The 13,080-nt window shown below is 34.9% G+C and overlaps 1 protein-coding gene across 3 annotated transcripts; it reads left to right on the top strand.

Annotated features, from left to right (window-relative positions):
* The first annotated feature begins 3,204 nt into the window (after positions 1–3,204).
* LOC144557871 (transducin family protein / WD-40 repeat family protein) lies at positions 3,205–12,696 on the top strand. Of its 3 annotated transcripts, none has more exons than XM_078306499.1 (19): positions 3,205–3,442; positions 3,553–3,580; positions 3,928–4,028; positions 4,850–5,053; positions 5,552–5,795; positions 6,253–6,428; positions 6,970–7,052; positions 7,131–7,203; positions 7,342–7,407; positions 7,515–7,557; positions 7,636–7,775; positions 8,107–8,319; positions 8,760–8,844; positions 9,356–9,650; positions 10,020–10,281; positions 10,664–10,886; positions 11,123–11,340; positions 11,605–11,761; positions 12,487–12,696. In XM_078306499.1, exons 1-18 carry the CDS (start codon positions 3,317–3,319, stop codon positions 11,752–11,754), a joined length of 2,730 nt encoding a protein of 909 aa, XP_078162625.1. In that variant the 5' UTR covers positions 3,205–3,316; the 3' UTR covers positions 11,755–11,761; positions 12,487–12,696. The 3 variants fall into 3 exon arrangements, with proteins under 3 accessions (XP_078162625.1, XP_078162624.1, XP_078162623.1); XM_078306498.1 differs by having other exon boundaries at positions 11,605–11,768; positions 12,464–12,539; XM_078306497.1 differs by having other exon boundaries at positions 3,206–3,442; positions 12,458–12,696.
* Positions 12,697–13,080: the final 384 nt, after the last annotated feature.

Here is a 13,080-nt window from a genome sequence, read left to right as displayed (position 1 = left end):
GATTCTGATTCTGATGTCCATGGGTTTACAGCGGAAAATGGCTTTACTTGTGTTTTCTGCACAATAGTTAGATAAGATAGTTGCTTTCTGCATGTGTTCGCATTTAGTATTCATTGGTGGTGGTATTAATATTTATATTTCGAACAAAATTTAGATGTTTTAAAGGCAGATATCTAAGAAGCACCAGACAAGATCAAACACGATCAAACACGTCAAACAAACAAGCTTCATCTCCTATTTAAGAACACCTTAGAATAGAATTAACCAGCCCATCACTTAAACCTCTCTAAGTACATAGACCAAAAAGAAGGGAGAAAAATACACCAGTTCTACTACAGTCATCTTTGAGGTTGGTGCTGCTTCAGACTGTAACAAGCAGTGTTTTTAAATATAGCCGTATAGACTGCATATGCGCTCCAGAATTCCATGCAATCCTTTTTCTTTTGAGAAATTTAGATATATATACCCATCATAACTTCTTCAATTAGATATTTTCCCATCAAAACTTCAAAATTAGTTATTTCCCCATATAAATATGATTATATTATAAATATACCCATTATTCAATTAAATCAATTAAAAACACTAATTAATAGTAATAGAGAAATAAAAGGACAATTATACCCTTAATTAAAAACATCTTATTGATGGATCAAGGGTTACAGAGGTTCAGTAACGAAGAAACAGTTCAGCCAAACAATGTTAATAAGAAAAGACACAAAGAAAATATGAAAAAAACGATAAAACAGAAACAAAATTCTAAGGAGTGACCATCCTTGCGCTTGCTGTAGCCTGTATACGTAGCTTCTTCAGTTTGTATCTAGCATAGAACTTCGTCTACCAGTTGCCTCATAACCTTTGATTCTTCTCAGAAAATTCACCATATCTCTCCCTCCAAACGAAGAATTGGGACGTTAGCAATATCGCTCTTTCCTTTGTACCGTAAACATTATGCACTATTGCCTTTGTGGTAGCTTGTATACTTAATCACTTGCACATAAATGTTTTGCTCTGAAAGGACTTGATTTGTAAAACAGGTAACCTCTTCAAAATCCATTTTGCACATGATACATCTATTGGGCAAGTATGAACCCCTTTTGCTAAGTTATCGATTACTAATATTCTATTTAATAACAATAACCAGCCAAACACCTTCATTCGTGGCGGGGTATTGAGTGCACATATTCTGTTGACAGTAGATGTTAATTTTTGGTCCATCATTTATAGCAGTGTATGCCGATTTCACCTTGAACTGCCTGTCTTGCTCCACCGCCACTGGATGTTATCCTTGGCTTGTGGGGACAACTTTATCTGGGAGAGATTCAATAGAAGGAAGAATAATTATTTCAATCCCCACACTCCAGTACCCGCATTATACCCCCATCTCTTAAACAGATTTTAACTTCCCATAAACTAACTAATTTAATTAAATTTATTCAAAACACTAGTATAAATACTTGAAAGATAATAAATTAATGCTTGCAAATTAAGATATTAATACTTGCATGTATAACTATATGGAGAGACCACTTAAACTACATGGGGAGAAGAATCATACACGTTTTTAGAGGTGGGTTTTTTTTTTCAATATCTTCCACATTTCTCACGTTCTATGAGAAATTTTGCGAATCTAAAACCACGAATGTATTCTACACAATTTTATCTTTCAAATAAGATCCATGATGACGTACTTTCGGATTCATCGTCACACAAGTATTTATACCTCGTTGTGCAAGTATTTATACCGTATCGTACAAGTATTTATACCTATACTTGTAAGTATTTATCCCCAATTGTGGACCCCGCATCTCCGCATCACATTTCCCTAATCGTCCCTGCATCAACCTTTCTCTAACAAAAATAGTTGACCACATAGGTATAAATACTTCAGTGCATATATATAAATACTTGTAATACTTGATATTAATACTTTTAAATGTCAGCAGTGTCATATGTGAAAATACTATGTATAAATACTTAAATGACGAGGTATAAATACTTGTGTTATGACGAGCTCGAAAGTATGTTATCATGGATCTCATTTGAAAGATAAAATTGTGTAGAAGACGTTCGTGATTTTAGATTCGCAAAATTCCTTATAGATCATGAGAAATGTGGACGAGATTGAACAAATAAAATTGGGGAGATAATGGGGGGATGAGAGTGCGGGTACTCATATCATCTCCCTAGAAGGAAAGCACGGAAATTGACTAATTTCTTCAGCTAGACATTTCTACGAACACTTGAAGTGCATGAATATGTGTAGTTAACAAAACAGAACGTATGGGAGAAAAGAACCAGCACCTTCAATTGCACAGTAAACAAAACCTTTACCGGTGCATGCTAACCGTCTCTGACATTGTAATTTCTCAGTTAGATTCATTTCAGCATTTTGCATTTTCTTAAATATTTGGAACACCAGTAACCTTGAGGACCATGTAATTTGTCAATATCTTTGCAGGTGCTCGAATGCTTCTCAACATCAAGGACACAAGAAAAAAGTAATGATACTAAAAACAAAAATAATATAACAAATTTGTTGCAAATTCGATAGAGAACCAATCATTTTATATTGCAAATTCAATACAGGTCAAGCATAAAGACCATATAAGATCAAACATACATGATCAGTGTTTTTAATGTAAGGGTATAATTGTCCTTTTATTTCTCTATTACTATTAATTAGTGTTTTTAATTGATTTAATTGAATAATGGGTATATTTATAATATAGTTATATTTAGATGGGAAAATAACTAATTTTGAAGTTTTGATGGAGAAATATCTAATTGAAGAAGTTATGATGGGTATATATCTAAATTTCTTTTATGTGATTTTGAATACGCACACCACATATGCACTCCATGTGACGTACTGTCTATGCAGTTGCTCCCGAATCTGAAAAAGGCCCATAAAAAGATTGTTAATTGACGACCCGATAACGAGGCCTGCTAATGAGCGGATTTTAGGTCAAACTCGGCCCGATTGGCGGCCCGTTGACGCGCTCTCTGAAGTCTGAGTCTGAGTCTGACCTGGTAAAATGAGATGAGAATCAATTTATTTCAATCTGCCCCAAATCACGAATCTCAAAGACTCTCTTTCTCTCACTACAATAGTGCAGTTGTGTTGGAGTCCCGCCGCCGTGTACCACGAAGAAAGCCAAAACCCTTGCTAAACCCTCTTGATCGGAGAAAGTGTCAATCGCTTAGAGAAGAGAAGAGAAGAGAAGAGAAGAGAAGAGAAGAGAAGAGAGAGAGCATATCTATCTGTATAATATTATAAAAATAAAATAGGGAAAAAGGTAATAAGCCCGAATTAATGGGGATTTTCGAGCCGTACAGAGCAATAGGCTACATAACAGCCGGGGTGCCTTTCTCCGTGCAGCGCCTCGGTACAGAGACCTTCGTTACTGTCAGTATTGGCAAAGCCTGGCAAATCTATGATGTAATTTCTTCTTTCTTGTTATTTTATTTTACTTTATGGTGCCCCAACCAGACAATTATATAACCGGTTCCTTCTTTCTCTTTTCTTTTCTTTTCTTTTCTTTTCTGCAGTGTGCTAAACTGACCTTAGCTCTTGCTGGTAAGTGTTTATCTTTGTTTACCATTTCTATTATGGGTTGGGATCCATAGACACCTGGAATGTCATTTATACTACATTTGTATGAAATATGATGCAATTTAATGCACGTTTTGCTGTTTATCAATTAATTTCAAATTTGTAGCAGTTCATATTTGATTACCTATGAGGGAACATCAAATCACACTAAGATTCATGAGAGTTGATACACAACCAAACTATAAGGCTAATTCATTGTCAATGGTTCCCAAATGTGTAGTTGTTTCTATCCTTCTGCTATTCACAAAAGGCTAATACCGTACCTTCGTACTGGTAGTTTTCATTTGGGTTAAAAGGGTGTGTTTTTTCAGGACCTCAACTGCCTAAGAAGATTCGAGCCCTTGCATCTTTCAAAAACTATACCTTTGCTGCATATGGGACCCAAATTGGAGTCTTCAAGCGTGTCCAACAGGTCAAATGCTATATTATTTTCCTTGGTTATTTTGCTAAGCTCTTTTGCGTCATATATTGGTCATGTTTCTGTTATAATCTCTGTAACCTCCGAAGTTTATTATGTACTACCATGCCAAATCCCAAGCATATATATGGTAATTTGGGTCTTGGAGGGTTAGACATACTGTCTCTGGATTTTAGGAGGGCATAGCAACAAATTAATCAACCTATAGGCAAGAAGATGCTCTTCACGGTCTTTGCCTATTAACTAGGCTTGAAAGGCTTATTTTTTACACGAGGAAGGTTCAAATGCCTCTATTTTTTGTGCCTCCATCATGCCTCCATTTTTAAAAACTTTAATAACTCAAAATTTAAATCTTAAAATTCAAAATAAAACCGTTGGATATGAACTATATCATTTTATCTATGCACATGTAAAAAATTATGGCATTTCAACTTTGTTTTGATTGTCATCTTGAGCTTGTAAAAATGTATACAAATGTGGATAAGTTCTAGACGTTGATTGTTCAACTTATTGATTCATATAAAAGCTAAATCAAAATGTGATAATTTTTTATGGGCATATAGAGAAAATAACATAGATTACATCTAACGGTTTTATTTTGACATTTAAGTTTTAAACTTTGAGTTATTTAAGTTTTTAAAAATTGAGGCATGATGGAGGCACAAAAAATGGAGGCATTTGAACCCTCCTCTTTTTACACAATTGACACTTAGCACAACAGTTTAAAATTTATCAGTTTTTAGGTGTATAAGAAATTTTTTTTTTCCTTTTTTTTAAAAAAAAATTTTGTTTTTGTTTTTGCAATGATATTGCAGGTAGCCACATGGAGCAAGCACCATGAAAAAATTAGTTCTCTCTGTCTACTAGGAGACCATATTATGAGCTCAGATATCAAAGGAAATATATATTTGTGGTCATTTAAAGGAGATGGCTTAAACCTTGAACCTGTTTCACACATTAAATTGGAAAATAAGTTCGCGCCTACATGTATTGTGCATCCTGATACTTACTTAAACAAGGTACTTAAACTGCTTTACCTTTTTCGTTACTGATTGCTTCCAGGATAATCTAACAGATTACAATTGTGTAATGCTGATTGTTATATGTTATCAAGGCAGCCAAATAATCCCCAAAAGGAGTTCTCCTTGGACATAACAATGGTAGAAGTTAGTCTTGGGTACTGAGGGGAATATTTATCTGGCTTAGGATAATGTATGATGCTATTACTGGACTGGAACATTCAACTTCCTTATTTGTAGTTCTTTGTGATTGGTGAATGATTTGTGTTTAAGTAGGCTTCATTCTATTTGCCTGCTGTGACATTTTGCTATATCGTGTTAACTTAGTACTGTAAACTTGGCTTCTGTGATGTCTAAGAAATATGATTTGGAGATATTCAAGATGTATTGTCCAAGATTCTTGACCAGATTATAACCTATTTTTAGTTAAAAAAAAATCTCTAGTGTCCAACACACTTAAAATTACTTTTTCAAACTATGGTCTTGCTTTTAAAACAGGTAATAATTGGTAGTCGAGAGGGACCCTTGCAATTATGGAACATAAGCTCGAAGCAAAAGTTGTATGAATTCAAGGGCTGGAATTCACCTGTGACTTGTTGTGTGGCCTCTCCAGCACTGGATATTATTGCAGTAGGGTGCGCTGACGGCACGATTCATTTGCACAACCTTCGTTTTGACGAGGAACGGATGTCCTTCTCCCATTCCATCCGCGGGGCCGTAAGCTCCTTGTCTTTTAGAACAGGTATTGTTCACCCTTATTACAGTAGGTCAGTGCAAGTTTAGGGTTTAGGGTTTATGTCCTGTGCCAATGGTATGACGATACTGGATGCTGGTAACTTTTCACTTCTGTTTAATACCTTTTCTAAATCTTTTTATTTTAGTATAGCTCTTTTGAACACCGATATATCACTAATACCTTAGAGAAAAAAAAAGAAAGGGAAAGCATAAACCTGGTGCCAAATGGTAGCCTTCTAGCACTTTAAGTGAGGTTCTATAGTGCTATGCACTATTGCAAGTTCTGTAAAGTATCTTAAATTTTCAATTGATGGCACGACAAGGATGGCCTTTCTCTGTGATTCCTCATGTAGTTGTTCAAATCTTTGTATTTGAGACTAAACTAAACCCGCCAACAAACTGCAAAAGCACACAAAGTGATTGATAATGTAATTTTTTTTTTTCCTTTTTTGTGCTTATGCTAGATGGGGAGCCCCTTCTCGCATCTGGTGGTTCATCAGGTGTGATCAGTATTTGGAACCTAGAGAAAAACAGGCTTCAATCTGTCATTAGAGAGGCTCACGATGCTTCTATTGTTTCTCTTCATTTTTTCATGAATGAACCTGTTCTCTTGAGCTCTGCTACTGATAACTCAATTAAAGTAAGAAAAATATCTGCGCTTGTTTCCTCTTGGTTTCTGGATTTGCTTATTGCCCAGTTCTCAAATGGAGTTAAAAGAGTTTAAGTACTTAGTAGATCATTATGAATTTTATTAAATGACAAGAATTTGTGTTTGAGGGAGTAAAACATAAGGTTGTTTTGGCCAACCACAAATAGTATAGGAAATCCAATGGAATAAAACAATCCTTGTGAAAATAAAAATGTGAAGGAGAATATCCTAAATGTTTATTTGGTAGCGCTCTCTTTTACAGGAAATATTCCCAAGGAATAAGAGAATTCTTGATTCACATTAGATTCGTGTTATTTTCTTTTCCTTCATAATATTATGAAACCAAACAGTTTAGATAGATAGGTAGTGAGAGCTATAAAAGACTCCTGGAATTTTTTTGTTCAGATTTTATTCTATGAGTACAAGTTCCTACATTTTAGTGGTGTAGTCAGTCATACAAACATGGTCTCTTGCAATTCTATCACTTTGGATATTTATGTCTCAAACGACTATTTTTTTTCTTCTGTAAAAGATGTGGATATTTGATAATGCTGATGGGGAAGCGAGGCTATTGCGGTTTCGTAGTGGCCATAGTGCGCCACCTCTATGCATAAGGTGAGATCTCAATACAGGCAGGTCTGAATTACTCAACTAATTGTATTTCACTGTAAATTTCTAACGTTTCTGAACCAGGTTCTACGGTAATGGGAGGCACATATTATCTGCTGGTCAAGATCGTGCTTTCCGTCTTTTCTCTGTTGCTCGGGTAATTTGTTACTACGTCTAAATGTAAATTTTACATGATATTCAATGATTTGTGTGAGTGTGAGTAGTTTGATGTTTGACATATTTGTGAGGTCGTGGTTGAAGGAATTTCTGAAAATTATGTCTATAAAATTGTCAGGATCAACAAAGCAGAGAGCTTTCACAGAGGCATGTTGCGAAAAGAGCCAAGAGGATTAGAGCAAAGGTAAAAAATTGATATGAAATGGATTTTTACTGTTGTTTGTGTAAATACTAGCATAATCTTCGTTATATTTAAAATAATGTATATTTCCCTTTTCCTATTCATCTCAGGAGGAGGACATCAAGCTCAAGCCTGTGATAGCTTTTGACTGTGGTACATTGTCTATTCTTTCTCTCTTTCCACTCAGGATATATTTCTCACAATTAATTGTAAAATTTTCAAATACTGTAGCTGAGATAAGGGAACGTGACTGGTGCAATGTGGTGACATGTCACATGGACACTCTGCAAGCTTATGTTTGGTGGCTTCAGAATTTTGTACTGGGTGAACATATTTTGACACCTTCTTCGGTACACAAGACACCGATCAAAGTATGCCATTTGACTTCTGTTTGTGGGAAAATGTTATTTTCTAATTCGGTCCGAACTTGGTCTTCTGCAAAATATCAAATACATTTTACTGTCATATTTTCTGAATCTCACTGTATTTCACTCCAGGATAATGTTCTTTGTTACACATGAAAGGTTTAGATCTGTCTGGCTTGCAATTGCACTCTCTCCTGATAGAAGCAATAACCTTTATTTGCTCATCTAAGCTGAAAGCTATGATTCCCATGTCCTTGATATCTATATTCAACCCAGAAATTTGCTTTTATAAAGGCAATTATTCTTAGTTAACAGTTGCAACATTTTTTTTTGACAGGCTTGTGCAATTAGTGCATGTGGTAACTTTGCAATAATAGGCACCGAAGGAGGTTGGATCGAGAGATTTAACCTCCAATCAGGGATTAGCCGTGGTAATTACATCGATAAATCTGAGGAAAGCCTGACAGCACATGATGGAGAGGTGGCAGGAATAGCTTGTGATGCAACAAATACCTTATTAATAAGTGCAGGATATCATGGAGATGTAAAGGTATTAAAATAATATAGATGGAATATCAATTCCATGGTGTATACTTACATTCGTTTAGATGATTATTGCCACAAAAGTAAGGTCTGAAAAATAGTTTTGCTTCAATACACTTGTTCTTTGACTGTTATACTGTGCTTCTGATCCAAGAAACTCTTTTTGCATGATATTTTTTTTCCTAATGAAATTTGCATTTTGGTGTTAGAAAATAATGAAATTAGTTTTGACTTGTGTAGAGGTAATTAACTGGTAATTTCTGCTGCACATTGATAACTTTGTAGTATGTACCCAAACACATTGTTGGAATAACTAATTATAGTTATTTGAATACTCTCCTGTTTATCTATTTATCATATTCTGTTAAAGGAGTATTCATCTGCATATTACATACTGTCTATGATTTGAAGGATGCTAATCTGTAAGGATGATTTGGTTTGGTGTAGGTTTGGGATTTCAAAACTCGTGAAGTAAAGTCAATATGGAATGTTGGACGCTCCATTATTAAAATTGTGTTTCATCGAGCAAATGGTATTATGATCAGTTTGTTATATGTTTTTAGTTTCATGCAAACATACTGATATATGGCCTAAGAATATATCCATCATAATGTTCTGGCGAATTGTCTTTTCATTACTTTACGACGCTGAGATTTGTATTTCACCCTTTATCTCAAAAATGTATCTATAGAATAACTTAAAATGCGTCTAGCGTCCAGAGCCTCAAATTATGGTATTTTACCTCTACAATTAATGAAATACCAAGGTATATCTATTCCCGTTATTTCATTCCTTTGAGACTCTTGGTAAGATTAGGTATCTGGAGCTAGGATCGCGCTTTGAAATTACTAAAACAAGCAATGGGCATTGTAAAGGCCGTACTAACATTTTAAATTGCATGCATAACAGGCAAATTTGTGAGGTTCAACATTGTAGTATGAGATTCTTAAGTCTAAGAGTGATGTGTATTTTCAGCAAGAAAGATATGGCCCTCAAATCAACCGACCGTACTGTAATTTCTTTAAATTAATATTCAATCCCAGGTCTTTTGGCAACTGTGGCTGATGATATGATAATCCGTCTGTATGACGTAGCGGGTCAACGTATGGTGCGGAAATTCGAGGGTCATACCGACCGCATCACTGACGCATGCTTCAGTGAAGATGGGAAGTGGCTCTTATCTTCTAGCATGGATGGGACCCTCAGAATTTGGGATGTTATATTGGCCAGGCAGATAGATGCAATGCAAATGGATGTGTCAGTGACAGCACTTTCACTCTCTCCTGCCATGGATTTGTTGGCTACCACACATGTTGATCAAAATGGTGTTTTTCTTTGGTATGTTTTCAGTTAAATAATATTTCCCAAAGGAAGTTACAAAATTTTCCTTGTGATTTCTCGCTTTTTTGGGGAAAAGATTTCCATCTTTCTATTGTGTTTTGAATAAAATCCCATAGTTTGCCACACTAACGGTCACCAAGGGATCACAGCCCCCTCCATTCAAATGAGTTATATTTTTGATTAATATGGAAAGAAGCATATTTCAAGATTTATATATATTAGATAAAAAAAACAGATATACTAGATCAAACAGTATGCCAGACTAGTTTTGATGATGTTTTAGCTCTCCTATTTTAGCAAAATATAATTCATGTTGATTCTCATCTGTGCTTTGGGCCTTATGGTATTTTGTATCTACAAATATAGGGTTAACCAAGCCATGTTTTCTGGTTCTACCAATCTTAACAATTATGCTAGTGGTGGAGATGTGAGAAATGTCAAAATCCCGCAAGTATCTTCAAAAGAGGCAAACGACGGAGAATTAAATGATAAAGAATTAACGAATCAGCAGGAAATTAAAACAGAACCGATATTTGCGCTTCTTGACCATCAAATACCAAATCTAGTCACACTATCACTGCTTCCCAGGAGCCAGTGGCAAAACCTAACCAACATAGACATCATCAAGGTTTGTTTTATTGAACAATTACTTTTACTGCATTCCATAGTACCTCTACATACTTGTTGGGAGTCAAGTTGGGTATTGTACCTAACATGTTGGTTAATGAGATTTCTTAATATGATGCGATGCAAACTGAGGCTTATTTAGATAGTTGAATGCTGCTTCTTTCCTGGAGGCTGTATACTGGTAAAATACAGCTGGGTATTTTTTGGATTATTGTTCCGGCTTTGTTGTGACTTATTTGGTGTTTTGAATTTACGATTGAGGGTTAGTTTTTCTTACTGTAGAATACCAGGGGTTACTGTGCATCTTGGAACTTACATACTTGCACATCTGATTACGGCTTAACAGCTAACACCATTAATATTTGGATAAAAAATAATAACAGGCTCGGAATAAACCTGTCGAGCCACCAAAGAAACCGGAGAAGGCACCATTTTTCTTGCCATCAATTCCCTCTGTCACTGGGGAAATAACATTTAAGACAACCACTGATGCTTCAACTGAAGGGAGTGATGGTAAAAGCAGTGACTTGAATATTGGTACCAAAAAGATTGATTTGTCTTCCCAATTTGTGAAGCTCTTACAGAAGTTTGCCGAGGAAAAGAACTGTAAGCTGTCTTAATATATTTTTATTTGTAATGCCCTCTTGACTTGCCTTTCATTTTCTTCTGTCAGCTCCTTCATGTTGTTAGGCCGTACTCTTGATGTCTGTGGTTCAAATTAGGACTTAAAAAGAAAAGATATTCAATCAGTATCTGTAAAGTGTTGATTTGTATAAGCATAGGCTTGTTAGTGTTTACTGTTAACTGATTATTCTTTTGCAATTGTGCTCTGTTAATTTCAGTCTCAGAATTCACCAGCTACTTAAAAGGGCTGTCACCTTCTTCTCTTGACATGGAATTGCGTATGCTACAAATTCTAGAGGAAGATGATGATCCTGAAGTCCTAGAGAAGAAGCCTGAATTTGCTTCTATATCTTTACTTTTAGATTACTTTATCCACGAGATCTCTGTCAGGAATAATTTCGAATTTATACAAGCCCTTGTCAAGTTATTTCTTAAGGTTTGATTCACCACTGTTGTTGTGTTCTTAATAAAAAAAAATATTTCCACATGTCCACACACCTACACAATACTGCTTTAAATAATTTTAGAAGTGTGAGCATTACAATTGAACATTTTCTTTAAATTTGTTAAAGAAATTCATTTCCAAAAGGTGCACTTGTGACATCTGTTATAAAGAACTGTCATAATAAGTTAATGGTTTCCTTGATAACTTGTGTATTATTTTCAACTTGGTTAAGCTTATTTCCATCGTACTTTGCAGATACATGGGGAAACAGTGAGGCGTCACTCAGAGTTACAGGAGAAGATTAAGAAGCTTCTGGAAGTTCAGAGCTCAGTTTGGCAGAGAATAGATAAAATGTTTCAGAGCACCAGATGCATGGTCACCTTCCTGAGCAATTCCCAATTTTAAATTTCAGGTTCCTTGTCCTCTTCTTTTTATAGAATTATTTGTAAAAAGTCAACAATCTAACGAGTAAAAGAAAGAAACTAGTTTATTATGGATCATGACTTGTTTCATATTATGGTCCAGCCTACAAAACCCTATGTAAACAGAGAACTGAGAGAAGTATGGCATCTCTTGTTACTTGACTCTAATCCTTTTAAGGTCACTCAAACTGTATACTTTTTTTGTTACTGGACAATAGTTTATCCAAATTTAGGTCATAAACTTTAATTTTTTTATCCAAATCAAGTCGCTGTTTCCATGTTAATTTCATATTACACACAAATTGTTACTTACCAAACGAATGAATGTATTCAACTAATAATATGCCTAATTAATTGTTATGTAATGATACTTTTAGAAAACATGCTGTGTAAACATAGAGTTTTATGACTTGTAAAACTTATGATGAATCAAATATGATTTTATGTAAATTGAATTTGGATTGGAAAATATGGTTCAATATGGATAAAATTTAAGCTTGCCAATTAAAATTAAATAAATGAATGTTCAGTAACCAGAATCAGGTACTGGTAAAGTTGAGTGACTTCTGGAAAAGTTTTTACCTCTTATCTGTAATATATAATATGAAGATAGTAACTATTGTAGGCACTCACTGGTTATTCTGGTGAATAATCTTACCTCTAATACTGTTTTGCTTTGATTTCAGACTGAGAAGTTATCTAACTTATATCACAGAATCTGAAGATAATGTATGGTGGTCTTGCGGCAATGCAAGAAAAAAAGAAAAAGAGGAGAATATGGAATTGCCATAGTAGGCTGACTGCGCTGAAGTTGCACAATTTTGTAGATTGGATGTTCCCAATTTTGACAGGCAAGATTATTGCTGTTGTTCTCCTAAGAGAGACTAAATTATTGATTAGTTTGTTTTAACGACATTATTTTGGTTATTTTTTATATGTCAAAATTTTTGTGATTCCTTTTCCATTTCATTTTCCTTTTTCCTTTTCCTTTGTCATGCTAAAAAAATAATAATCTTGTCTAGACTTAAAAATTTGAACGCGATTGTCAAAATAATGTTGCACGACAATCTGATGTGAAATTGTGTAATAAAAACGCTGGATTGTGGTGAGGAGAAAAAGGTAACATGCATATTATATTTTGCCCTTCATTTTCAAAACATAGAACAAAATATCCCTTGTCAAAAATCTTAACAAAATGCTCCTGTGGACTTTACTGATAATGAGATTCAAAATGCTCTTGTCTCCTTGGGTCCTGACCGCGCTCCTTCTTCCAACATCATTGCTTGATCACAGAGGTTCGCGCCTTCTT

This window comes from Carex rostrata, chromosome 8, assembly GCF_964058835.1.
Source record: "Carex rostrata chromosome 8, lpCarRost1.2, whole genome shotgun sequence".
In the NCBI taxonomy this organism is placed as follows: Eukaryota; Viridiplantae; Streptophyta; class Magnoliopsida; order Poales; family Cyperaceae; genus Carex; species Carex rostrata.
This window is presented reverse-complemented; position numbering and strand designations above follow the sequence as displayed.

Coding starts and splice junctions, on each gene's coding strand:
- LOC144557871 (XM_078306499.1), top strand. CDS start 3,317: ATGGGGATTTTCGAGCCGTACAGAGCAATAGGCTACATAACAGCCGGG. Junction 7,558..7,635: donor TGTGATAGCTTTTGACTGTG/GTACATTGTCTA, acceptor CAAATACTGTAG/CTGAGATAAGGGAACGTGAC. Junction 8,845..9,355: donor TGTGTTTCATCGAGCAAATG/GTATTATGATCA, acceptor ATTCAATCCCAG/GTCTTTTGGCAACTGTGGCT.